The 27619-nt window shown below is 30.8% G+C and overlaps 1 protein-coding gene across 1 annotated transcript in view; it reads left to right on the forward strand.

The window, feature by feature from the left end:
- LOC142321663 (uncharacterized) overlaps window positions 1-27094 on the forward strand; it is a 50984-nt gene extending 23890 nt beyond the window's left edge. Inside the window, exons 4-6 of the mRNA XM_075359928.1 lie at window positions 6696-7025; window positions 12886-13216; window positions 25446-27094. Of these exons, the coding sequence (XP_075216043.1) occupies window positions 6696-7025; window positions 12886-13216; window positions 25446-26708 (1924 nt within the window). The 3' untranslated portion in view covers window positions 26709-27094. The remainder of the gene's footprint in view (window positions 1-6695; window positions 7026-12885; window positions 13217-25445) is intronic.
- The last annotated feature ends 525 nt before the right edge of the window (window positions 27095-27619 follow it).

Raw genomic sequence — 27619 nt, forward strand, 5'->3', positions numbered from 1 at the left:
CAGAGCAAACATTAAATGCATTCTTTGAATAACATTCATTAATAGAATGACCTTTACAAAAATAAATAAAACAATTATTATGCCCCAAAAAGGCTTCATCAGGGTTCATCAATGGATAAATTTAAAGACTTTTACAATATTGTGAATGATGATTTAAATTACAAAACAGATATTGCGCAGAACTAAATTTTGAATAACAAGTGACATTATTTCCTTTATATTTGTTATTAGTAAGCATTTAAGGTAAGGTTTGTTGAGAAATTTGACTGAACTGTTATAATATTTTCCTTTAATATTGGTTCCTATGTTCACTAGTGAGCTTAAAATATTTAGATTGATATTTTCAAGAAGTTGACATCTTGAATCAAGAAATTCTATAAAATTCTGGAAGGTCGGAAACCTTTTATTTGATAGCTTCTCCTTCCATAATCTAGAGGTGATGTAGTCCAATCTTGATGTTAGAAATTGCACAACAATAAATTCATATGTGTTAACAGGAATTTACATTGATTCAGAGAATTCACGTATGATATCTCATTGATAAATTTGGATAAAGTATTCATGGATTCTCTTTTTGTAGAATTTATATTTAAAATACAATCGGCATTATAAAATGCAAGTATGTATTTTTTATCAAATCGCTTCTTTAGTAGTTCTAATGCAGTTGTGTATTTTTCATTTGTTATTGGTGGATTTTTGATAACAGCTAAAGCTTCATCCTTCAAAGAAGATTGTAAATAGTGTAACTTTTGAAGATTGGTTAAATCATTTCTAGTATGTACTAAATCAGTATGTTGTAATAATATTGCCACTCTAACATATCACCTCTAAATAAAGATATATTAAGAGATTGCAAATGAATTTGTTTAATTGTTGTGTCTAATTTCTTGATTAGTTGATTGTTGACTATTATTAAGATTTAATAAATGTTGTAATCTATACTACATAAGTCTTCTTCAACTTGTACATGTCTAATGAAAAAAATCATCGTTGAATTCCATTTCCAATTATGTTTGTACATCGTCATATTTGCCTTACAAATCAAAAAGATTTCTTAATTTAATTTGTAAGGCATGCTTGTGAAACATCATATTTGTCAGTGAATGTGCCAATTCTAGTAATAGAGGCCGTAACTGATCTTTCTGATGGTAAGACAAATTGTTGCGAACCTGAATCCAACGTATACTATTTTTAACTCCAATAATTCCCTTTTCAGTTTATCCATAAATTAAGTATTGAAATTTGTTGTATATGAAGGTTCTTAAATTTCAGTTCATATCTGAGGTCAGAGAACCAAAATAATGTTTGAATAACCGCTTCAATATAATACTTCAGTTAGGTGTATTTATTCTAACCCACCGGATTGGTCTAGTGGTTAATGCGTCTTCCCAAATCAGCTGATTTGGAAAGTTGAGAGTTACAGCGTTCAAGTCCTAGTAAAGCCAATTATTTTTACATGAATACTAGATCGTGGATACCGGTGTTCTTTGGTGGTTGGGTTTCAATTAACCACACATCTCAGGAATGGTCGAACTGAGAATGTTCAAGACTACACTTCATTTACACTCATACATATCATCCTCATTCATCCTCTGAAGAATTATTTAAACAATAGTTACCGGAGGCTAAACAGGAAAAAGAGAAAGAGGAGGTGTATTTATTCTATAAATTAACTTTGCTGGTTCATAATCTGATAAATAAAGTCACTGTTCAATTGATGGTTCAATATTAATTTTAATAAGTTACAACTATCATTACATGTTTACATTTAAATATATTTTTTACATTACATTGTTGAAAAGATGTATGTTAATGAATGTGTATGTTGACAGTAAAAGCTCTAAATTTAGACTGAACAATCCATTAATAACAATGAATTACTAATATAAAGTGGCAGAAGAAAAATTTTGAAAAACAATGAATATTTAATTTATAACCCAATAAAAAAATGCAAATTAACATACTATTCTAAACTGTCTTTGACGTAACATGACACTGTTAAATAAACTCGCTAAGAAAGCAACATGAACTGAATATATGTAAATCAAAAATCCAACTAATTTATTAGATATCACTGCTGAGGACTTAATGAGCCCATGGGGCTGAAGACTGGCATTGCAATTAATTTATACTAATATACAATTAAATCATAATATGAAAACAAAATTAGAACAATAACATGACTTCTGGAAGTTATGAGTTTTCTTACTATAACATTATATGCTATTGCACAACAATCACTTATCCATGAACAGGGGCACACATTTAATTCCATTAAGCCTAAATCAGTATTCAAATAAGTATAATTAAATAAGAAACAACGGATAAAAACAACCATGTTTTTTTTAACAATTTCATTATTTTTATTAGTTATTCATTATTTTATTATTTGTTTTATAAATGTAAAGTAAGGCCCCTTTTTTATTTCATGCATAACTTGAAATATACACATAGTTGTAATAATATATTTATTTACGTAAAATATAATTAATTAACATAAATACCAATTAACGTATTTATTGGTATAAAGGATTCATGAATAGAGAACACAAACCAAAGGTATTACATAGTTGTTGCGACTATACTGCTTGCTGAGACAGCTTCTTCAGTCCATCATATATTGCCACGTTTTCAAATTGATTTTCATGATCCTGTAAATGATCCTCGCCATAAAATATGAATGTTTATTTATTTAAACTCTACAAAATTAATGCCTGATATAAGCGGAAATTTCTTTATTCTACACCTAATGTTAACTGAAATGTTGTGATGGTTTTACTAGAATCGATATATATGCTTAAATAATAGTTTTGGGCAAAATCTTAATTATAATTACTGAGAAACAATTGTAATTGCCAAAAGTAGAACATTTTTATCTTGATTGGTTTTGCTTTTATAGTAATTCAAAGAAGTTCCCAAAAAAGAGTGCTAAAAATTATGAATTTTCGCTTTTCAAACCCCTAATTTTCAAATGAATGATTGTAACTAAAATCAGCTGTATCCAGTTAGCGCAAAAATAATAGCTGTTTCAGTAGTTACTGTAGTTTAAACACAAGCACTGTCTTTCATGGTGACCACTATAATCATTATAAGGTTATTTGCCCTAAGATAATCTTTGTGCCATACCTTTTCCCCATTTTTTCTGTTTCCAGCTAAACTTTTGAATTCTTGGTAGAACTCCTATTTCCTTTTAGATTATCTATAATTTCTAATCTGTTTGGTCCCTCTTTTTTTTCTATTTTCTAACGCCGATCTTCTCGTATTGTTTTTATCACCTCTCTCTAATGATGATGAACTCTTCTTTACAGCTAATTAGCTTTACAGTTCTGAATTCTTCTGATTAAGGTTCTTTTCTCATTTACTCACCATATTACTTCTTAATATTTCACTTTGCTTCCTCAAATCTTTCCAATCTCCTTCATGTTCTTGTTTAAAATACCTGAGCTCTTTATTCCCCAATTTCTTACATGTTTTATATCCATATAGAACTCCAAGCATATCATTTCAAACTACACTTCCTCAAGTTTAGACCTATGTTAATGTATAATAACATTTAGGTAGATTTCATAAAGCTACCTATTGTAATTGTTACCACGATTTGATTTCCGGAAAATTTTGACATATCTTCGCGTTTCACATACCCCAGACTGCAAAACCACCATCAGTTCAAAAGTTTACACAAACATCTATATATATTTCACTTTCTTGTGGACACATTAAATGTCGTAATTTTGTGCCAATCACTTTCAAATTGATACATAAAATATAACAACCCAAAATCTTGGTCAAGTTCGTTAATGGGCAAAATCCAACCTTGGGAGTGGAAATAGTTGGGGGCTTTTTCAAAAAAAGAAATATTGCTATAATTTTCTTAAAAGTAAAGTATCGAGTTCATTTAAAGTTACTATTATTTGGATAAGAACCTAAAACTTATCTAAATAAAGTTTTTTGATATCACCAACCATTGGCCCAGGAAGGGGAAAAAATGGGGTTTCAAAGACAAAAAAAAAATCATACCTCCCATAATAGACACAGTATCGAATCGGTTTAAAGTGGTTATTATGTTAATCGTCTAAACATTACCTAAAACTTTTGTCTGAAACGATTTTTTATATGACCAACCCTTACAACAAGGGATGACCAAAATGTTGCTACAGTTGTAGGAAGATGGGGCTTGTCTTATGCTAAACTTGTGAAACTTTTTTTCACAAGCAACCATTGTTGTATTGAGTAAATTTGAAGTTTTTCTTAACTTTAAGGTGGAAATCTTTTCCAGAACTCACCGGTTAAATCTACCTCCGCTTTCTGGATTGCCTACAGGGAATTTTTCTGTTATAATATCATCTTATTTTGAAATCAATATCCTTTGCTTTATCTCCTACAAAGACCATGTTATCAGCAAATCTAACACACTTGGTCACTTCAACTGTGATATTCAGCTTTAACTTTATATTATTAGTGTAGTAAAAATGTGTTATGACCTACAATTAGGAACATGTTTGATATTGTAGTTATGATATTTTCTGCATGAAATAGAATAATTAAGCCATTTTTTCTTTAAAAAATGGCTTAAATATGAGGTTTGGTGAAGTAGTGTGTGGAATTTTTTAATTTCCCTGGCTTGTAAGTCTTAATTGTCACAATATTTTTTTGTGTGTTGGTATACTTGTTCTATATTGGTAGCCATATTGGATACTTAATTTGTTGTTGGGTCAAAACGTTTACACATGTTTTGGTATGATCAGCAATTTTTAACTTGTGAAAAAATGGAACAAAGAATCTACATTATTCTTTACTTTAAGAATGGAATAAAGTGCAGCACATTAGAAATGTTGAATGTTGCTTTTGGCAATTCTTTCATGAATAAAACAAGCTTTTACAAATGGTACATATGTTTCCAAGAGGGATGTGAAGACGTTGAAGATGACAAGCACTCTGGACATCCTGCACATCAACAACCAATGACATCAAAAAAGTGAAGAAAATGATTATGGACAGTCACCGAATCACTATGAGAGGTTGCTGATTATGTTGGCATATCATTTGGCTCATGCCAAGCAGTTTTTTCGTATGGTTTTTTGGCATGAATCATGTGGAAGTAAAATTTGTTCCAAAATTGTTGAATTTTAACCAAAAGCAGTGCCTAATGAACATTGCTCAAAAGTTGCTGAATGAAGTGACCAATGTTCCAGAACTACTCAAATGGGTCATAACTGGTGATGAAAAATGGGTGATCATACCAAAACACATGTAAACTTTTTACCCCAATATTGAATTAACCATCCAATGTGGCTAGCAATATGGGACAAGTGTACCAACATAACAAATATATATTATAACAATTAGACATACACAGCCATTCTTCCATTGGGTGTCCCAATGGAAAGCTTCCTGAAGAGGCTAGACGGAAAGAATCTCTTTAAGTTCGATCCGATGCGAAGGTTCTGATCACTGTGTTCTTCGATTTCAACAGCTTAGTGTATCATGAGTTCTTGTCACCAGGTCAAATGGTCAGTAAGTAGTTGAATGATCTACATGGAACTTCATCATTTGCGTGAAGCAATCCGAAGAAAATGCTTGGATTTTGTGGCAAAACAATTAATTCATGGCAATTGCACCACGATAATGCACCTGCTCACTTCAATGCTTGTTCTTAAATTTTTGGCCAAAAACATCACTGTTATGATGTGGCCGGATATGGCCTCTGTATTTGCCGGATATGGCCCCCTGTGACTTCTTCCTATTCTTCAAGCTGAAAAGAGCCATTAAAGAATGAAGTTTTGCCAACATTGAAGAGATAAAGATGGAATTGTTGAAGGAGCTAAACACCATATTGAAAATTGCGCTCCAGAGGTGTTCGAAGATTGGAAAAAGCGCTGGTACAAATTTATTATACCTGAATGGGAATACTTTGAAGGCTACAGACAAAATCAGTATTGATGATTAAATAAATATTTTTGAGAAAAACTAAATTTTTGTGAATATTTTATCAAATCTTATAATTTCCTTTTCAGCCTAATTTTCTGTAGGGAGATCATTTGTTTCTCTGTTGAGACAAGTGTAGTTCCAGTTCTTCCATATATTCCTCCTTTTATCCAGCTTCCTTTTTGTATAAATCTTTGTCACATGTGCTGGTTTAATTTCTTCAGTGACTGCATAAAGATACTCCTCTATTTATCTGTTGTTTTTTTATTTCCTTTTTTTAAGGTAATTCATTCCATTTTTTCTAAATCTTCTATAATTGAATATTGGCTTGGGAGCAACCTTACTTTGCTTTTTGTATTCCTTATGTAATTCATATTCAATTTTTCTTTGAGTTTCTTTTCTTCATCTTCGTATTCTTGTATTTTTTTCTTTCTATTTTTTCAATCTCCTTTGGCAACAACCCATTTCTTCTTTTTTATTCCCCTAATAAAGCAATTTGTTTGTTCTGTGGCTTCTTTTATGACATTCTAATAATCAGATATTCACTTCCATTGTAACCTTTGTATTTTCTCCCATCAGTACTTGAGCTAACTTTTCTTACATTAACCTCATTTCAATTATTGTTTTTGTTTACACAAAAGTGATTTACACGTAAGTGAGATAATTCATCAGCCATATTCAAAATCCTTTTGACAAAGAATTAAAAGCTGTGTTCAATTTCACTATTTTTTTATTTTTTTGTATGCATTATAAAATCTTTTTTTTTATAGGACAACTATGGCACCAGCTCCACCACCACTCTTTGGTTACTTACAGCGTCTTGAACACATGATGTCTCATGCTGAGATCATTCCACCTGGATTACCTCATTATCTTGTGCATCCTCCTCGTCATCAGTGGCGGCGATCTGGTAGCCATAGTAATGGAAGTAGCACCAGTAATAACAATGGTCGTAGACCACGTGTAATGTCACCTAATTTTCCTGAGGTTGTGGTGGGCACTAGTTCATTTAGACGGAACATCTATAACAACAATTTGTGGGTACGACGAGTACCAGATCTAACTGGACGATTCCGTGAATGCTCTGCTGAATTTTTCTTGTAAGTTTAGGTGAAGATAAAGTCAATAGATCAAACGTTTGTTCATTTTATGATGATATAAAATGTTATCGATTTAAAATGTTTTAAAATGCAATTTCCTGATTTTTATTTCTCTAAGATGTAAATATAAATATTTAATAGTTATAAAATACAAATTCATTGAGATTTAACATTGGTATAATACTACCATTAGAGACTTCAAAATTAGATGAACTTTAGTTTTAATACCTCCAAGAAGCTGGCAGTTATGCATGAATTTTTCCTTTAGTAAAGTCAAACTATAATTAGGCATGATGTTTGGCAGTTTAGACATAACAAATTTTGACAGAAAAAGCTAGTAAAATTTTTGTTTCATTTTTTAAATTCTGTCATAAAATTTTTACATTATTGTTTACAACATAAGAAGGGTTATGATTGTACAAAATCAATTACAGTTTTTTCATTGGATCTTGAATTTTGAGGATCTATAACCCCAAAATGTTTTTGAAATGTTAATCTGTGCTTTTCAGTTTATATTTTCAGTTATTTTCAAATTATATATTTGTAGTTACAGGGTTTTCCTTTAATCTTGATTAATTTTATCTTACCTGTGTAAAATTTTTAAGAAGAATTAACTTTGACTTCTGGTTATTTTATTACAGTTTTTATCTGAACAAAAGCTTTTATTAAATGATATATAAATGAATTGAGTTAGTTTATTTGTTTACAATAATAAGAAAGTAATATTCAATACAGGTGTTTGATTATGTTTAATTCTGAAGAAAAAAAAGGAAATGAATAAATAAGATTTATTTTGCTTTTTGTAAATAAGTTATTTGCTTTCAACCATCTGGTATCAGAATGTTTTACACATGAAAAAAGAATGTTTTCATAATTAATCTTTTGAAAAAATCATCTGAACTGTTACATATTTTTAGTAGAGCTAATTAAAAAGGGACAGTTGAGATGTTCCATCAGAATTTCTGCAGTTTGGAAGTGAGCTGGAGTGTTAGCTGTGTTATCATCTAACCTTATCCATTGATTTAGGTTATTTACCATTAAGATTATTTTTAGACTTATGTTACTATTAATTATTTATCTTTTATGTTACTTGATAATAGATTTTTGTATTATTACTGATTAGTAAAACTTTTATAAAATGATGTGTTTTAGAAGTGATCAGTGAATCTGCATTAAAAAATATCCATGTAAAGATATATATGATAGAAACAATATCATAATACAGAATTAAATTGAAATTGCCTCAGACAATGTAAAAGTAGCATTTAGAGAACCTTACATATCACAACATGAAATTTAAAATTGAGATTACAGCATACTGTAATCATAATACTGTCATCATAATGACAGTTGAAATTAGCCTTCAGTGATGTGTATTTTAATGGAGTTTTATGTAAGAATAAGTTTTAGTTTTTGAGTCAGTGCATTCGACTAGTCTTGCTCATTAAGTGAAGTAAGAGGGACGCCACATATTTTTACTGGAGGGAGAGGACACCATACTTTTAACAATTTTGCTGTAAAATTTTGTTAAAATAATAAACTTTAAGTAATAAAAAATGTATTATAATTTTCAAAATATTGTTCACAATATACTTATATACTGTAAATATTGGATGTATATGTAAATTCTCTTTCCTTTTCTTCTGTACAAGAGGAGTAGGCTCCCCACTCGACAGGGTGGAAACATTCCATCTTGGTTTATCAGCAACAAGGAGCGTTCTCATTGCTTTATCATTACTGTTCTTAACATTCTTATTGCTTTTATGAAGTTATTTGATGTTTTTTAATGTAATTAATTATGGAAATAGTTAACATACATCATTGTTATTATGTAATAGTGTTAAAAATAATCACATATTTTGGAGCAGTGACTCATGTCTGTTCTAATTTCTGGTTGCTACACTCTAAGATCCCTAAAACTTTTGGGTTAAATTGTATTCTTATTCTCTTACCTTGTTAAAATGATGAATCCTTTCTTGGTATACCATTTTAATTCAACAAATTTTCAAAAATTTTATTGTATAACTATTTTTGATTTTGATATTTGCCCACCTTGTAGTGGCCAAATAATTTTTTTTTTATATTTTTAAAAAACTCTTTTCTTGAATAATATACTATTTTATAAGTTGCCAACAGGTAAAAACAGCCATTTTTATCACTTTTTCCATAAGCTGTAGCGCTCTTATTTTACATCATACAGAGGACAAAAAGGGCTTTTTTTGAAAGAGATGGGACTTCATCTTAGTATACTTAAAATTCATTGTGTTACATAACCAAATCTTGTAATGTTTACTGAAGTTATGTTTACAAATTGGTTTTTTTTTCAAATTATGGCCTCAAAATAAATAATGAAGGGCTTAGGGTAACACAGGCCTGTGTTTTACCTTTTAACTCTTACGTACTAGTAGTACTTATAAAAAAAAGATTGGACTGTTACAGAGTGTTCTTCATTAAAAAAAATGGCCACCAAATCATAAGATTTTGAAAATGTCCCATTTTTGGAGCCCTAAAATCACATGTGGGACAGATGGCAAATATCAGAAATTTTTACAGCAGTGGGTACTTTATATACTGTAAAACCATATAAAATTCATTTTGTTACTCAAAGGGGTTGACAAGTAATGAAGCCATCAAAACTGCTAAATCACCATTCCTTCTAACCGTGAACATAATATACAAAAAATTCACAGCATGTATTTTTCAGATGATAATAATGTAGGCTTACTATACAAAATATTTTGATATGTCTATAATGAGATAGCTTATATTCTACATAGTTTATTACTTAAAGTATGACTCATACACTCATACTCATATTTAAAAACGAATGTGAATATACATGCATGGACATGAATGTTTGCATAATCCTGAATGTAAACATTGTAGAAGGCTCAGTTACTGTTATGATTTTATATGTTGTATTGTTGCTAGTATTGTTGTATTACTGCAAAGACAATATTAAAAATATAATAACTATTTTCTGTTCTGATAAAGATATTCAAGAGACTGGAGAATATTTCAGTTCTTGTTATCAGGTAATCACAACATTCCTATAAACAAGAACCTTTCATAGTTATGTTCCAAGAAGTCAGAAATGTTCTGAAAGTCTGGGCAACCTCTCAATCAGAAACATTAACGTTAGTATCATTAGCGTTTCTGATTGCTTTATAGGTTTACCAAAGCCAAAATGTAAAAATTTGTCTGCTGCGTATACAATGACAAGTGGTAGGTAGGCAAAGTCATTGAAGTCAAAATACATGAAAATGAAGAGGAATATCGAATACACTTTTTCCATCCACAGGGTCCTGGTTCTTCATTCAAGAAATTATTGAGGGATAATCAAACATAGGTTCAACTGGAAAATATTTTAGATTCTCAGGCCTTCAGATTTTTTTATTAACTACTGGAAGAGGTCACAACATTACACCAAAGATGAATGAGGACTTATGAGTTCTACTCAATAAAAAAATGGCAGGAGCACTAAGTTATATTAGTTAAGTTTGTTATCAAAAAGTGCAACATTTATTCATATCTTCCATTAGCAGGAGTAAAATAAGGTAAAAGTGAATTGAACTACTTGCTACTGTATTTAAATTGTTTATAATTTTGTAATTGCTTCTTTATTAATTATCAATTTATTCATTCTAATGAGTTTGGTTGTAATTTTTATAATCTGAAAAAATACATAGCATTAATATTTTTGGACACATTGTAGACGGAACAATGTTTTTAGCAGTTTTATTGGCTTCATTACTCGTCAACACGTTTGAGTAAAAAAATAAATTTATTTGGTTTTAAAGTACGTGAAAAGTATTTATTGCTGCTATAATATTTCAAATTTTTGCCACCTGTCGTCCCGTATGTGGTTAAAAAATGAGACATTTTCAAAATCTTATGATTTGGTAGCCATTTTTTTAAATGAAGGACACTTGGTAACAGTCCAATTTTTTTTTAATAAGTATTAGTAGTAGCTAAGAGTTAAAAAGTAAAAGACAGGTCTGTTACCTTAAGCTCTTCATTATTTATTTTGGGACCAAAATTTCAAGAAACAATTTGTAAACGTAACTTCAGTAAACATTACAAGATTTGGTTATGTAACAAAATAAATTTTGAGTACACTAAGATAAGGTTCCATCTTTACTCTTTCCAAAAAGCCCTTTTTGACCTCTGTTTGATGTAGAATAAGAATGCTACAGCTTATGGAAAAAATTACGAAATGGCTGTTTTTACCTATTTGCAAGTTAGAAAATAGTTTGTTACTCAAGAAAAATAAAAAAAATAAAAATATATTTTTTGCCCATTGCAAGGTGGGTAGTTATATACCAAATAATTATCAAAATCCAAAATAGTGATGCACTGATCATTTGTTGAATTAAAATGGAATACCCCATCTTTTTGTAATTTAGTGGCCTTTTGTATGGTTTATACATGGTGTGTTCATAAAGTAATGAGAATTTTTGTTTTTTTGAAAGAATTTTGTTTATTCATCTACATTAATGTTATCCCCTCAAAATAGTCCCCATTATATATTATACACTTATGCCAGTGCTTTCTCCAATCCACAAAACACCTCTGGAACTCGATCTTTGGAATAGTGTTCAGCTCTTTCAGCCATTCATTTTTAATTTCATCTATGCAAGTAAAACAACGGTCCTTTAAGCTTCTCTTTATTTTTGGGAATAGACAAAAGTCACACGGGGCCATGTCTGGCAAATATGGTGGCTGGGGTATCATTACAGTGTTTTTATTGGCCAAAAACGGATGAGCAAACAATGAAGTGTGAGCAGGCTCATTATTGTGGTGCAAAAGTCATGAATTTCTTCGCCACAAATCCAGGTGTTTTTTCACCTGCTATAACAAGTTTCAGTAGTTTTGTATTGTTGTTGACTTCATTTAACGACTCCTAAGCAACTTCCATTCGCTGCTGTTTTTGTTGAAATTCAACAATTTTGGTACAAATTTTGCTGTCACACATTTCGCACCCAAAACATCTGAAAAAATTTCATGGCATGAGTCAATTAATATCCCAACATCATCAGTGATTTCTCTGGTTGTGATTCAGTGATCATTCATAATCATTTCTCTCACTGTTTCCACATTTTCATCAGTTGCTGTGCTGGGGCGTTGAAGACATCATCTTCAACGTCTTCATGACCTTCTTGGAAACGCTTATACAAGTCGTAAAAGCTTGCATTACTCATAGCAGACTCACCAAAAGCAATGTTTAACATTTTTAAAACATTGCTATACTTTATTTTATTTTTTTATATTATTACGAAATTTAATACAAGTGATCCATTATTTATACAATTAAAAAATCACCGATTGCACCAAACACATGTTGTCCTTGTGACAGCTGACAACAGATTAAACATCCAACATGGCTAAAAATGTACAGATACTTTTCAGACATGTTTACCAATACAGCAACGAAAAAATCCCAAGAATCGGACTAATACATCTCGCAAAATTTTGAAATTCTTGTTACTTTTTGAACACACCTTGTATAATGCATTTTCTACTGTTTCTATAGTTTTTCTTCACTCAAAAGTGCTCGTTTTCTCTAACAGTTGCAGTTCCCAAAAAAGAGCTTTTTAGTCTAGCTAGAAAACCTTTGTCGTTTCTCTCTATCCTTAAATATTATGTAGTTGTTCTTATCTTTGTAAGATCTTATGAACGCATATTAATTTTGGTGTCCCTTAATGCTGCCTTAACCATAATAATGTCTTTTGATCTTCTTGTTGATAGGAATGTAAGGTGCATTTCTCTGCATGTTGTTGACAATTTTTGGTGGCTAATGATCATTGCAGCTTTTTTCTTTATGTTACGGATTAATTTAAACATATTTTATTAATTTCAGGAACAATCCAGCACAGATCCATCGTTTAGTACCATGGTTAAATCGTGAACTTAATGTTCTCTTAGCTGGAACTGAACACCAAACACAAGTGCAGGAAGTTGTGGCGACCATATTAGAATTACTTCCACGTCATAATATAAGAAGTCAAGAGTTCAGAAATGCTTTGCTACCTTATCTTGATAATAGAGTGGATCATTTCGTTCATGAATTTTATGCATTTGGTACATCACCGTTTGATATGGTTGGTTATGATAGAATATGTTTGTATGGACCACGCTTCAATTTTTCTGATGATGATATTTCTGACTCTTCATCAGATAGTGATATTCAGGTACTTTTTTTTTTACATTACCATTGCAATATTTATATAAATGTAAATAGACATTTAATTAAAAATTGATTCTGACGACAATAAAATGATCTATTGTATTATGAAGATTATATTAAAATATCTCTGTTTAGGTGTTCAATTAATATATAATGTATTATTTGAATTATAATAAATGTAGTAATATTTAATAAATGCAGTAACTGAACAGTCCCTGCTGTTGAGAGTTGTCCTAGACTGTTTAATGTTTGCCATTATGCCTGAAGTTAAATCTTTTGGTATAATATTTCTAATTATTTTACTTTTAATTATATCAAATTTGTGTGAATTTTTTTCTACCCTTAAAGTTATGAAATTGTTTTTATTCCTTCCATATTAATCATCAACTTTTGTTTCACACAATCTCCAAGGTCTTGAAATTACTAATTTATAGTTCCGTCTGTCATTGCACTGTTAAGATTTACCATGTTTCTCTCTCTTCTGTATGTTTAATATTTCTGAATATATAGTTGACATATTTGTTGGGCTGCCTCCTTGGTCGTAATTGACTTCAATTCTGCCATCTGCCTGAAATTCTCAATTTATTCATATTGAAAAGGAAACCCTCCTCACACTTTTTTTCTTTGTAGCATCAACTTAATTCAATTCTACATATATTACCACAACACACTGATCCTGTATAATATTGCACAGCAATGAATAATTCATTTTTTTAGCTTATAATTTTATAATGAGAAATTCCCCTTTCTTTGTTAAAAGAAATGAACTTTATAACTAGTTAAAATCCTTCATTTCATCATGTATGATTTTTTTCTTTTTACCTTAATTTTATCATGAAAGTACTTTTGCAGGATCCCCTATTACGATTGAATTCATTTAATTAAACTGCACATTAAAAAGATATAAAAAATTAAAAATACTGAAATAAACCTGCACATTGTGTAATATTTGTTACATTACTATAATATTATAATGAAAATTGTGTATTTATTATATGAATTCTGCTATTTGTTGCTGTTTTTATAAGATTGTCTCCTTAAAACACTGTCTGATGGTTTATTAAGTTGAAATGTTTGTAATTTTTTCTAATTTAATTTTTTGTCATCTTTATTAATTTCTACTATTTCTAAATTTCTGTTAATATCAGAAATGGATGTTTATTGTTTATTAGATGGTCTGCCGTATTAGAAACCTAATTTATTATTTTTGTAATTTCTATAATTTTTATGAAATTTAGTTTTAAAGGATCTATCTGTTTTTCCTATATAAATACCATGACAATCATTACATTTTTCTTCTTTTTTTTGCAAATGTACTGACTGAGGACCAGACCCACTTTTGAAGCCTTACTCAGTCTACACCCAGTGAGAGGTCACCACCTCCACAAAATGGCCATACTGACGTTATCGTCCATACAATTGCAATTAGTTGCTCACTGCAGATTCATACACTGAAGCAGTCTTATGCTCCATAGTATATTTTAAGAGTATATATATATGTGTATATATATACACATTCACACTTTTTTTTTTTAATATAACTACTTAACTTGCTCCCAAAAGAAGTAAACATCGCCTACCTGTAGTAATTTCTTACATATAAAGACCAGAAATATCCTTTTAGGGATTGTACATAGAACTGAAAACTACTATGACAAATAATGTGATTAATAACACAAAATTCGTAAATACCAATGATGAAACATAATCTATATACATAAAAATCAATACACTTGATACATACAGAAATTAATCTCGCTTAATTACATATGTACAATGCAATGATTAATAATGAAATACACAATAAAACAAGCCCCAGGTTATCTGCAAAGCCTACAGTCATTATGACCCCTTCTGGATACCCGATCCTCAACAACCATCGTACATGACGTTCCATAGCAAAAGACCAAGAACAGAGTCCTGCAGCACATCACACTCCACCTTGTGGGTAATTTGCATTCCTTCCGAGTTGGTGACTACATATCTACAGGATAGATAGTGATTTACTATCTACCGGAGGTATACACTCGCTCCACATCGCTCCAGTTCGTCATGAATCTCTTGCCAGGACAGGCTACTGAAACATTTTCAACGTCCAGGAGGATAACTACCGGAATCCTCCTGGTACGCCAGGGACCAGCTGCAGCCTCATCAACCAGCTTCATTACTGGGTCAGTAGCATGCACCGTGGGCCTAACTTTGCAAAAACCATATTAGTTATCGCTTAAATCTACTTCCATAGTGCGCTTACACAGCTTCCAGCTCTTGGGGGAACTACTATCTATAGACCTGACCACAGCATACATGAATGCGGTGGCCATGTGGTTGTTGGAATCTCCTCATCCAACACACCCCAATTGCTGACTTTCTGGCAAGCCACTTGCTAGCAAAGGTAATGATGAATGATGTTGACTCTCCCCTCTCAAAGGTAGAGGATATTTCATCACCCAGTGAAGTCAGGCCAGCACCACTTGCGTCCTCCTCCAGGGTCTGCTCCCTCCGATCTGTGATCCTGTCACCCCTAGTCAAAGACTTAGCATTGTGGTCGCCAGCAAGGAACACATTCAGCCACCTCCTGACCTCAGCCACAATCTCATCGATGAAACCTTCATATTCCTGTAAACTAACTTTGGGAGAGAGATACCTGATGATCAAGGTAACTTCTCTGAGCTCAATGACTACAAAGCTTTTCCTAGAAGCCGTTCTGATAACTGCAAGGACCCAGAACACCTCATTGAACGCAATGTCCACATTTTCATTCCAAATCCATCCTTTTTCCTCAGTCAGCTTTCTCTTTGGTTTGTTAACCAGGATGAAGTCAGCCCAGTATCTGCTCACTAGTTCATAGGCCATGTCATGCGCCCGCCTACTCCTGTTGACATTGATTAAGTGGAATCTAACTATTAGTTGGCTTATTGCACCCACCTAACTGATGTCCTCTGCCATCACACTTCAGATACCTAGTAGCTTTTCACTGCAATCCCTACTCAGGTGTCCCTTCCATCCACAGTTACAACACTGCTTCCGGCAGTCAACCCCCTTGCACGTAGCTCCAAGATGGCCTGATTCACCACAATGGAAGCAGCACTTCTCCAATGATCTGTGGTAAACCCTACAGTAGATCTAACCGATTTTAACTTGACCCTTGTCTAACAAAGCACTCGCAACGGCTCTATCAACCATAAACGCAGCCATCCTGGTGTTACCAAAGGACTTCCACGTCGAGGTAACCCTCATTACCTTACTCGCCACTCCTTATTGCCTCAGCATTCCCTGCCCTCACTTCTTCCTCTGTTGCTAGTTCATCTAGACCTTTGATTAGGAGTGCAACAGGGTGTGCTCTACGCTTTACCCTGACCCTCCCTCTACCACTTTGGCATCCATGAATCATTACATTTAATTTTATAAATTCTACATAGATTCTTTATTTTATTATTTTATTTTTTTTTTTAAATTATTTTATTATGTGGTTATTAGGTTTTTATGCTGGTGTAAATATTTCTTTATTGTAAGTTTTAGTAATGCTCTCGATGATATTAGTTTATGTATAAATATTTGTTTATCTTTCCACTTTTTCGTGTCTTATTGTATTTTTATTATAAGATATTTATTTTGTTTTGATAGTTGTTTTTTATAAATATTATTAATTAAAGTTGAATCATATCCATTTTTAACCGATATATGTTTTGTGATGCCTGTTTCGTTATTTGTCTTTTCTTTGTTATTATGTATGTACTGGATTGCTCTATTAATCATGTTTATAAGTGTAAACCTACATAAGTGTTTTTCACCATGGCCACGCCTTCGTCAGGTGTTTTTATTGAAATAAATGGAATAAACATTAAAGAATTAAAAATAAAAAATTGAGAGAATATATTACTCTTGTCAGTCACTTCATTAAAACTGAATTGCTAATCCACAAACTGAAACTAATCCAAAACTTTAAACTTTTTCATCATTTTCTGATTCACTCATCGTTATCAAATATCAGTTGCTTGTTTGTAATTTATTAATTTAATCTTTTGACATTAGATATGTACACTAACATACTAGTAACAAATACAATAAAATTAACTTAAAAACTACTCAACAATAATAAAAGAAATGCAAGTCAAGTAATAAGATTGTTAGAATTATGTTTAAATCACAATTATTTTAATTTTGATGCAAATTATTATATACAAAAGTAAGGTTTGTCTATGGGTTCACCACTCAATAGTATTATGTCAGAAATTTATTTGCCACACATAGATGTAATAGGTATATCAAATTCATAAAGCATGCAAGATAAAATTATGGATGAGATATGTTGACGATATTTTGGTAATTTATAATGAACAAATAAAAACTGAATAGGATATAATTTCAAATAAATTAAATTCTTAAACTCAAATGTAAGTAAGTAATAAAATTAATTTTTTCGATATAAAAATTACTAAAAATAAACATAAATTGAATTTGGAAGTGTATAGAAAACCAGTTACTCCGATTAATAAATCTATACATCTGTTTCTATAAAAAAAAGTCTCTACGTATAATAGCATTTTTTATTGAGCTTTTAATTATATTATTAATGATATTAAAAAACTGATGAATGAGATAAATATAATAAAATACCTTGTGTTTCAAAATGAAGATCGGGGTTTTAAAGCGACTTAATATTTCTCAATTTTCATGTACATTGATTAATTATACATGAAGTGAAAGAGCAACTCATACAATTTTAGCTGTGCAAAGCTCATAAACTGTTTCCTGCACCTTCTGCTTGAAAGCACTAGTAGCAAAGATGGCAACCCCTAACATTTCTGTTCTGTGTTTTGCAGTTTGCAAAGTGTGAATCTCTAATTACTGTTTCAAGTTCCATTGTGATCCCCTGATGACAGTAATATTCATAAATGTTATTCAATTTGAAACCACTGGCTGTTTTTTAAGAGAGTCTTTTGTGCAAAGTCCTAGGAAATCCATTAGGAAGACTAGCTGCGAATTAGCAATTCCAGTGACGCGCACGCGCTTGTGTGTATAGGTTTTTAAGGAAATGCTTAAAACTGCATCTATATAGTTTACAGCTGTTAAAAGCTCTAAAGCCTATATATTATGGTTTGAGTGCTAGCTTCGCAAATGTAATGATACACCATGATGATGAAAACTTTCTTTATCATGTGTATTCAGTGATGAATCAATACTTAATGTTAATGGAAAAGTAAACACTCATAATGTGTGTTTTGGGGATCAGAAAATCCTCATGAAATATTGCAGTGTGAACGAGACTCCACAAAACTGAATGTTTTTTTTTGTGTCATATCTGATTAACATAATCATAAGAGCAGAAAATTTTACATTGAAATATGTGGTCACACATATGACCTTGGACCTTTTTTGAATATCATACGGCTAACCATCAGAGATAGTGTTATGTGGGTGATAGTGTTATACGAGTTATACGTTCCTGTAGGCCATACAATATTCCTGGAATATTTGTATTCTGGATCATTTATTTCACAAACTATGGGAAAGAGCATAAAAATGATTTTACAAAAGTTATGTGAATAGAAGGGGGATATCTGACGATAACCTTGAGGCGATAGGAGATTGATCCAAGGTTATTGAGGTTTTTCAAATGGAATTATCTTTTTAGCACCAATGGAAAGTGCTAAAAATTTCATGTTGACATACTTGAATTTAGTCACAACAGTTTTATGATTATATTCCATTTTTTTCAGCTTCTCAGTTCATGGTTTAGAAGTTAATCACATATGGCATCTGATTAACATAATTTGCTGATTCAAGACAGTATCAGACAGCCATCCTCTTCTTACAACTTAGAAATCAGTAGCTTTAAAATCTGTGAAATGTAACACTTATCTGTGATGGTTAGTCATATGACCTTCAAAAAAAATTCCAAGGTCATAATGTGACCTTGGATATTCCAATGTAAAATTTGCTGCTCTTCATTAGTGGGATCAAAAGGTAGTGAAACATGTGATATTACACTAGACCACATAATAAAATATGCAGTAAGAAATTATGAACTCGTCACAAAAGAAAACTTGGCTTACTGTATCTATATAATAATTAATTTTGAAATGAATATTGGAGTGGATTACATAATTGGTAGGGGTTGCTGGTATATGATGTGATTCAGGAGGAAAGGGAAATAATTTTGGAACCCATTCCAGAGTTTGAAATAAGGAAATAGTTCATATAATCATATGTCCAAAAACACTTGAGTTATACAGCTAGCAAGAAATTTCTCCCAAATTTCAGTTCCCCTGGTGAAAAAATTTGTAAGATGTTATGTAAGGGGTAAAAGAACATAAGAAATCATCAATTCTTAGGTTTTTTGAACTGAATAATGGAATAAAACAGTTCTGGGATTTGTATCTCCCATAGTATAATGTCAAATGTAAAACAGAAAAATTTGTTTGTCGATAAACACATTTTTTTGGGTTTGTAGTACAATAACTTTGTTAAATGATTAATAAATGTGTAACTTTTACTATCAAAATTGAGAGAATTTAATTCTTAGAAAATTAATGTACTGAAAAAGTATGAAAAACAAAAACAAAAACACAAAACTTAACAGAAAGGTGCTATGAATTTTTAAAAATTAAAAATCAATTGTTTTTAATATAATAAATCTAGACCTTTGTAAAATTAAAATAATTTTAATTTAAAATAAAATACTCTCTGCGGTTTATACTATATTAATATACAATAAATGTTTGAAAATTCCATCATTGACATCAATGCACTTTTCAACTCATCTCCTTACATTTTCTGTTGCTGACCTAATGATATCTTTGCATTCATTGAGGGCAGCAGCATTGAGAATGCGGGTGATCAGTTCATCATATGTGTCTACTTTTTGCGTGTATTCATCATATTTCATACATCACCTTAAACAGTAATCTAAGGAAGTAAGGTGTGGTGATCTAGCTGGCTAATTTACCCTCTATTTCCAATCCATTTATTAGTAAATTTTTCATTTGTGAAATGTGTTGGCGCCCCTTCAAGTTCATAGTACATTTCAATTTGTTTTGCCAATGAGAAATTTTAAGCACTGTAAGAAATTGTGTAAAAAAAAATTCTTGATAATTTTTCCTCATGATACTTCATTCCAGTATGAAATTAATTGGTTTTTGATCTTGCCACAGCAAATCTTCACCAAAAGTAATTGCTGGAAATTTCATTTAACTACAGCATGTGGGTTTTTTCTTCAGACCACCGATGTAATTTTGTGTATTGTTTATTGACAGGTAAAAGTAGTTCCATCTGAAAATAGTATGAACAGAGTTAAGTGGTAAATTTTTAATCCATTGGCCAAACTGCAGCCATGGTCACCAAGCTGGAGGTGTTGAACTTTCTGAACATGATAAGGATGGAGTTTGTAAGATGTAAAAGCCTCCATACTCCATTTTGTGTAATGTTGAAATCTTTCGTGTGCTCCTTGTACGACTAAGTTGTACCATCTGAAGAATGTTTTCCATTTTATACGATGTACAGGTTGATGTTCAGATGAAACATGGCTGCTTCGAAGTGTACCATTCTCATGAATATTGCAAAAAATTCTTCAAAATAGAAATATTGAAGAAAATTTGACGTAGATGAAAGCTGCATTTAAGAGTGGCGTAAGAAGAAACAACTTCTGGTGAAAGGCACTGGTAACAAAAGGGTTTTTCGTGGCTTAAAACCAGAATACACAAACATAGAAAAAAATTGTATGACTTTGTTATGGAAAAAAGGAAATGCGGTTTGCTGTCACGACAGAAATGTGTCAATCATATGCTCGTTAAATCGCTAAATTATTGAATAAAGTTGATTTTAAAGCAAGCCGTGGATGGATAACATGATTTTTTGCACAAAATGATTTGTCAATAAGACGAAAGACTACTATTTCTCAATGACTTCCAGACGCTTATGAACAAAAATATTACATTTTCACAAATACATAATAAATCTTAGAAAAGATAAAGGCTATTTGCCTTCTCAAATATTGCGTTGGGAAATGCTGATCAAACCCCTGTATATTTTGAAATTCAATTTGACAAAACCGTAAACAAAAAAGATGAAAAAAGTGTTACGATTCACACTGGTGGTAATGAAAAACAAAGTTGTAGTGTTATGCTTTGCATTACTTCTGATGGATCAAAATTACCTTCATACATTGTTTTTATAAGAATAACTCTTCCTACCGTATAGGTAAATGGAGTTATTATCAGAGCAGGAATCAGGTTGGGTGGATGCAACCTTAATTTTAGATTGGATCAGGTGTGTATGGCAAAAGTGACCAGGAGATTTACTTAATAAAAAAAATACTGGTGTGCTAGTAATGGATAGTTATCGGGGGCATACAACTGATAAAGTGAAAGACATTTTAAAAAAGGGTATGACAAACGAAATAATAATTCCAGGTGGATTGAAATCTCTATTGCAACCACTAGATGTCTGCATTAATAAATCGTTCAAATCTGCATTAAACAACTGTACAGTAAATGGAAAATTCTTTCTCACGCCTACAGGAAGATTCAAACGCCCAGATTTGTGTTTGAGTAAAAGATGCTTGGGAAGGTATTTCCACGGAATTAGTAAGGAAAAGTTTTAAAAAATGCGGAATATAATGAACTTGATGGTAGTGAAGACAATCACCTTTGGCAGAGCGACGTGGAGACTATCGGTAACTCTTCTACAGACATTGACAGTGAGATTGATTAATTAAAAATAAAATCCCATATTAAAAAGTGTATTGAAATGATCCTTTTCAACATGATACTTTCTTTTCGTTTTACTGGCCTACTGATTCTGAACTAAATTAGTACTTCGGTTATTAATTATTAATGTAATATTAATATTGTAATTTAAATGAACGAATTAAATGCTTTACTTTCTGAATATTTTTATATTTACGTATTTTTTTATCATATCTGTTGCACTTTAAAATACCCCGTACCTGTCTTAATGCTAAGACAGGTAAAAAAAAAAATCTTTTTTTTTAGATTTTCGATCCGGAAAATCAAGGTGCAATTATTCGGTGGCAGGGGTTACTCGAATAAATGCGGTAATTTTTCAAATATCCAAACTTATTGTACTAAAAACATTTATTTTTAATTTCTACAAATTCATAACATTTTTTTGTTAAGTTTTGTTTTCTTTTTCTTTTAATAATAATAATAACTTGATTTTTTGGTTTTTCATAGACTTTATTTACATCAACTCAGGTAAATTCTCTACAAGTTTTGGTAATAAAATTTACACATCTATTAGTCATGTAGTCATTAGTTATACTTGAAAATTCTATATAACTAATTAAAGTATAACTCTGTTACTATGGATATCATGAAAACTATTGGAGATAAAGTTCTGGAACATGTTTTATTTGATTTTTTTGGTCAAAAAATCATAAGGTAACATTAAATTTACCCCTTATATAATACCTTAAAAATTTCAGTATGATCTCATTTCACTGAGGGAACTGAAATCCAGGCAATACTTTTTTGTTAGCTGTAACTCTAACAGTGTTTTGAGACACATGTTTGTATGAACTTTTTTCCTCATTTCAAACTCTAAAATTAGTTTACCTGATTAATAAATCAATTAGAGGCCACCTTTTGTTCAATTAATATTTAGCAATAGATTTCCTATCATGCTGTGTATTCAACCATAAACGCATCTTAATTAGGTTATTTGATGAAAGGGAAATTGATAAGGGTAGGTATACCGATGGTGTTCATTATGTTAGCAGAATTTGTATACGTAATAAATAAGGAAGTGGAACAAAAAAATCTAGAGCTAAGCAATATAAAAAATTGGATATTTAAGTAAAGAGCTGTGGAATCGTGTGACTATTACATAAAGAAAAAATTGTTGCAGTTATGTCACCACAGTCTCAACTGAATTATGCCATAATTCAGTTGTGACAGAACTGTATTTTGATTATCCTAGTGGTAGGGATTGGACAGTATTAGCATTATATTGTTGAGATACATGAAAACATAGGTGGGAAGATAATATTTTTAGAAGTTTTGATAAATTATAGTTATGTTATTTTTAATGTATTAGACATACTTGATATAATTAAAAGTATGGTAAAAAAATAATATTTTGTTAGGAAATGTTGCTTATTTATGAATACTGTAGATATTCATGATTGTAATCTTAAACCAGGGTCTTGATGATTCATCATGTTATGATGGGAGAAAATACAAATTATGAAATAGTAATGTAAAATATAATTTTAGACAAATAAGTGATTATAACATTAAAAGCATGGTAAGCTCTTTGATAACATAATATCTCTGCATACAATAGAACCTTCCTTCATCAACAATTTCCTCTCCTATCAAATTATCCCCACCTATTTCCTCATGCAGATCATTTAATCAAAGATGTTGTCAAATCTTGTTGACACTCCCTCTCCTCACAAAAATAGGTTAAATTTTCTCCCAATTTTCCTATTTTACATCTAATTCTAGCTGTATTTCATTTAAATTTCTCAAAACATTTAATATTTATTTGGACAAGCTCAAACAACTTAATTTGTAAACTAAAGCTCATCTGCAATTGAAATCTAAGGCTGCTGAAAAAATGTATGTAAAAAATGCATAAGGCTTACTCTTCTATTTAATGGGTTTAATTTTAGAACAGGCAATTGATTACAAGAACAAATTTGCTTCCTTGGAGTGCCTCTATAAGCTTAAAATAAAATTCAGTTGCTACTATAACAACCCCATTATGTTTATACACTTTATAAACAGCTTTTTGCATATCACTCTACTCCGCTCCTTTTCCTACCATTGTTCCTCTATTTTCTTGTCATTCTTTCTGCATATTAACTTCAGCAGATGGGATAACCATTCTTCCAGACTTGTTGCATCACCCTTAATTGTAATTGTAGTTCAACCATCTTGATCCAAGAAAGAAAGTCAGTTTTTTTAAATATTTATAAAAGTGTATCAAAAAAATCTTTATCATTGTACCAACAAAGGTGAACTCTTTTGTCAGGATCTCCAAGAATTCCATTATTAATTATGAGCACATATGTAGGTACATTAATCCTCTAGAATATGTAATTCCATCTTTTGATTTTCTGATAATGATATACACCCATTATCCAGACTTATCAATAGAACATCAAAAATAAATTGCTTTCTCCCCATTGTAACATTTTTATTATTTCCACTAATAAAATAATATTTACCACTTGGATTTTTGCAAAAATTTATCCAAGCTGTTAGAATCACTTTACCACTCCACTTAGTAGCAAATTTATTTCTTGTTCATCTTCTAATTTCTCTGCTATCAAAACCTATTTTACTGCTGTAGCTGTTTTTCAAAACCTTAAAATTAAATTGTATCAACCTTTAAAATGGCCTTGATGTTGATAATTAACAGATAATTCCTAACAAATATCCCTCTGCCAAAATGAGAAGACCTCTCAGCATAAATGCATCTTATATTAAAATTAATAAAATAATTTCCAAGTGTGTTCCTTGTTTTTCTCTAACAGAGAAGTTTAGTGTAAAGAATTTCATCAAAGTTTTCAACAAAAAATTTAAAGATATTTTTGTTTTTGAACTTGCTGTTAAAATTACAATTATTAAAATGTAAGAATTTAACTTATTTTTCATTTTTGAAATATTTTATATTTGGCACCTTACTGTTTGGCAAAGTCAATAGGAGCCAGTTATTAACATTCTCTACCATCAGATTTTTAACAAGATCAGTAAAATGATACTTTACTAATGATTTTATTCTTTCTCCTTTTATCTTTTATCATTCTCCTTCAACTCCATTTCTTCTGACCAGTAGAATTTAATAATTTTTACTAGTGTGAAATCATAAACCATCTGCGCTTGCCCTTCCCTTAGTGATTTTTTTTTTGCAATATCTTCACCCCTGTAAGTAATAAATCAAACCCAATATATTGTTATATAAGATATGTCTGGGGCAAAACATATTGTGTTATTTCTAGAAAAATATATGTTTAGGCATTGTAAAACATGTCTACAAAACTGACCATACATTTAAAAAATAGTAGTTGTAAAGCAGTGTAAAGATCCATTTCCATGCTGACCCATCTATGTAGCAACTTATTCAAGAGAGTATATTGTTTCTCCAACATGGAGAGAAAGTCTAAATGCATGAAAGCAATTTTAGTTCCTTAATTCCTTTGCTACTTATTATTTTAATTTACTTTATGTCGGTGCAATCAGTTATATGTTTGTTTTATTTTATAGGTTGTAGATGTGGTACGTTCTGAAATCAATACAAATACATCTACAAATGTGTCTTCCTATGAAATACCACATCCTGATGTTGAATTGCCAGTTGCTGGACCATCTCATGCTCTTGGTAACCAGAACTTGTCACTTATTGCTGTTAGTAGCGAGATGGATTCAGATACGTCAGATTGTCAGATTGTTGGCTCTGTAAAACCTCGTCATCTTCGCACACCAGAAGTAATTACTTTAGATTCTGATTCTGATTCTGGTGTTGATCCCAGTAATACAGTAGATATAGGGAATATTTCATCTGAAGAAAGTGATGTTGATCGTAAACCTTCATTGCATGTTCTAGAAAAATCATCAAGTAGGCCATCATTATGCACTAGATCAAAAGCAGATCAGAGAAATAGGTGTAATGGTGAAAGTTCAAGAAGAACTAATAGCATGAGAGTTGATACATTAAGTGAAATGAGTCGTAGACGATTGTATCCCAAAAGATCATCATCATGGCATGATACACATGATTTCAATGCATCATCCTTGCCATCAGTTTCTTCTTCATCTTTTGATAATTCTGATGAAGACTGGGATGCTTCTAGAAAATCAGCAAGCAGAAAGTATAAAAAAGACAAAAGAAAAAGACCTGTTTCTACAAAGAAGAAATTAAAAGAAAGTGATAAGAAGAAAAAAGGTTGTAAAGAGAAAAAGAATAAACCTATCAGACATTGGAAAAAAAAATTATGCAGTAGAAAGATTGAAAGCAGTAGTTCATCAGAAGACATCATGCTTCGAAATAATAAGAAACGAAAACTTATTTTATATTCTTCTGATTCTCAGAGCAATAACCAACACAAAGTTGAACATGACTATATCAATCCATACTCAGAACTTCATCAGAAAAGAGGACATTCTTCACGATTAAAAAGTGTTGTTCATGTGAAACATAACACACAAGAAGATAATGATTCTCAGTCATTATGCCGTTCCTGTCATTCTAGCACACCATCTCGAGAAACTGATAGGGGTCCTTCAACCTCCAGTGGTATCACTTCTCATTATAGTGCTGATTACGATTATGGTGCAAATGGTGGAGATGATTTTAGAGTACATAGTTCACACCGAAATCGATCCCCCTGTTCGTCTTTGTCATCACCATCATCATCGTCACCATCATCATCATCATCATCATCATCTTCGTCTTCATCATCTTCAATTGTATTTGCTCCATGTAAAAAGAATTATAGGAAAGTTAAGTCTAAAAGAAAACATATGTAATTTTTATTTGTAGTAAAAAAAAAGATACTTAAGGAAACAGAGAAGAAACATTACATGTTGTCTAAATATATTAAATGATTTCTTTAGGAAATTATTAGTAGGTTAAGTGTACAAATTAATGCTTTGTTATATTATTATGGAAATAGCTGTGAATATTATAAATACTCTATTACTGTTGCAGTAATCATTCAATCTTTGTCATTGTAAAATAGTTAGAACACCGGCAATCAAGTGTCACCAATTGAATCCACTATGTTATTAATATAATTCATTTGAAATAATTGTTAAGTGTATTTTACTTTTCTTTATGATTTATGATTGTGTTTATTATATATTTGTATTTATTTTTAATTGATATATAAAAATATATTCAAAGAATTCATTTTTTTTTTTTTTTACTTTAAATGTTTAGTTATAGTATAATTTTGTTTAGTTTGTTAATTATAAATTATAACTTAAAAAGAAATTCTTAATTTGATTATCAGTAGATCATTTTTTTTGTTCTCTTTTTAGTTGTGTTTTAAGAAAACAAGAAAAAGATCTAGTATTAAATGATAATTTTGTTAATTACTATTTAAATGAAATATCTTGATTTTATTCTTGTTTTCTATTAATGATTAATCATAGCTAATTCAAAGTTTATAATTATTGTTGGTTACACAGGGATTGATAACCTCAGAATTTTGTTGAAGGGTTTTTGTGGTGTGATAGGTGAACAAAGAAATATAATTAAATTCATCTTTGGAACTATTTCTAAATTTAAATATATTTTAATTAAGATTTAGTAAATAATAATTTAAAACAACTTGTATTAATGTTGATTGTCTTGATGAGATCACTATTGTTACTACTGAAGAAATGACCTAAGTCTGTTTTGTATGAAGAATCTGTTTTTTTTTTTTACGGTAAGG

This window comes from Lycorma delicatula, chromosome 3, assembly GCF_047948215.1.
Source record: "Lycorma delicatula isolate Av1 chromosome 3, ASM4794821v1, whole genome shotgun sequence".
Lineage (NCBI taxonomy): Eukaryota > Metazoa > Arthropoda > Insecta > Hemiptera > Fulgoridae > Lycorma > Lycorma delicatula.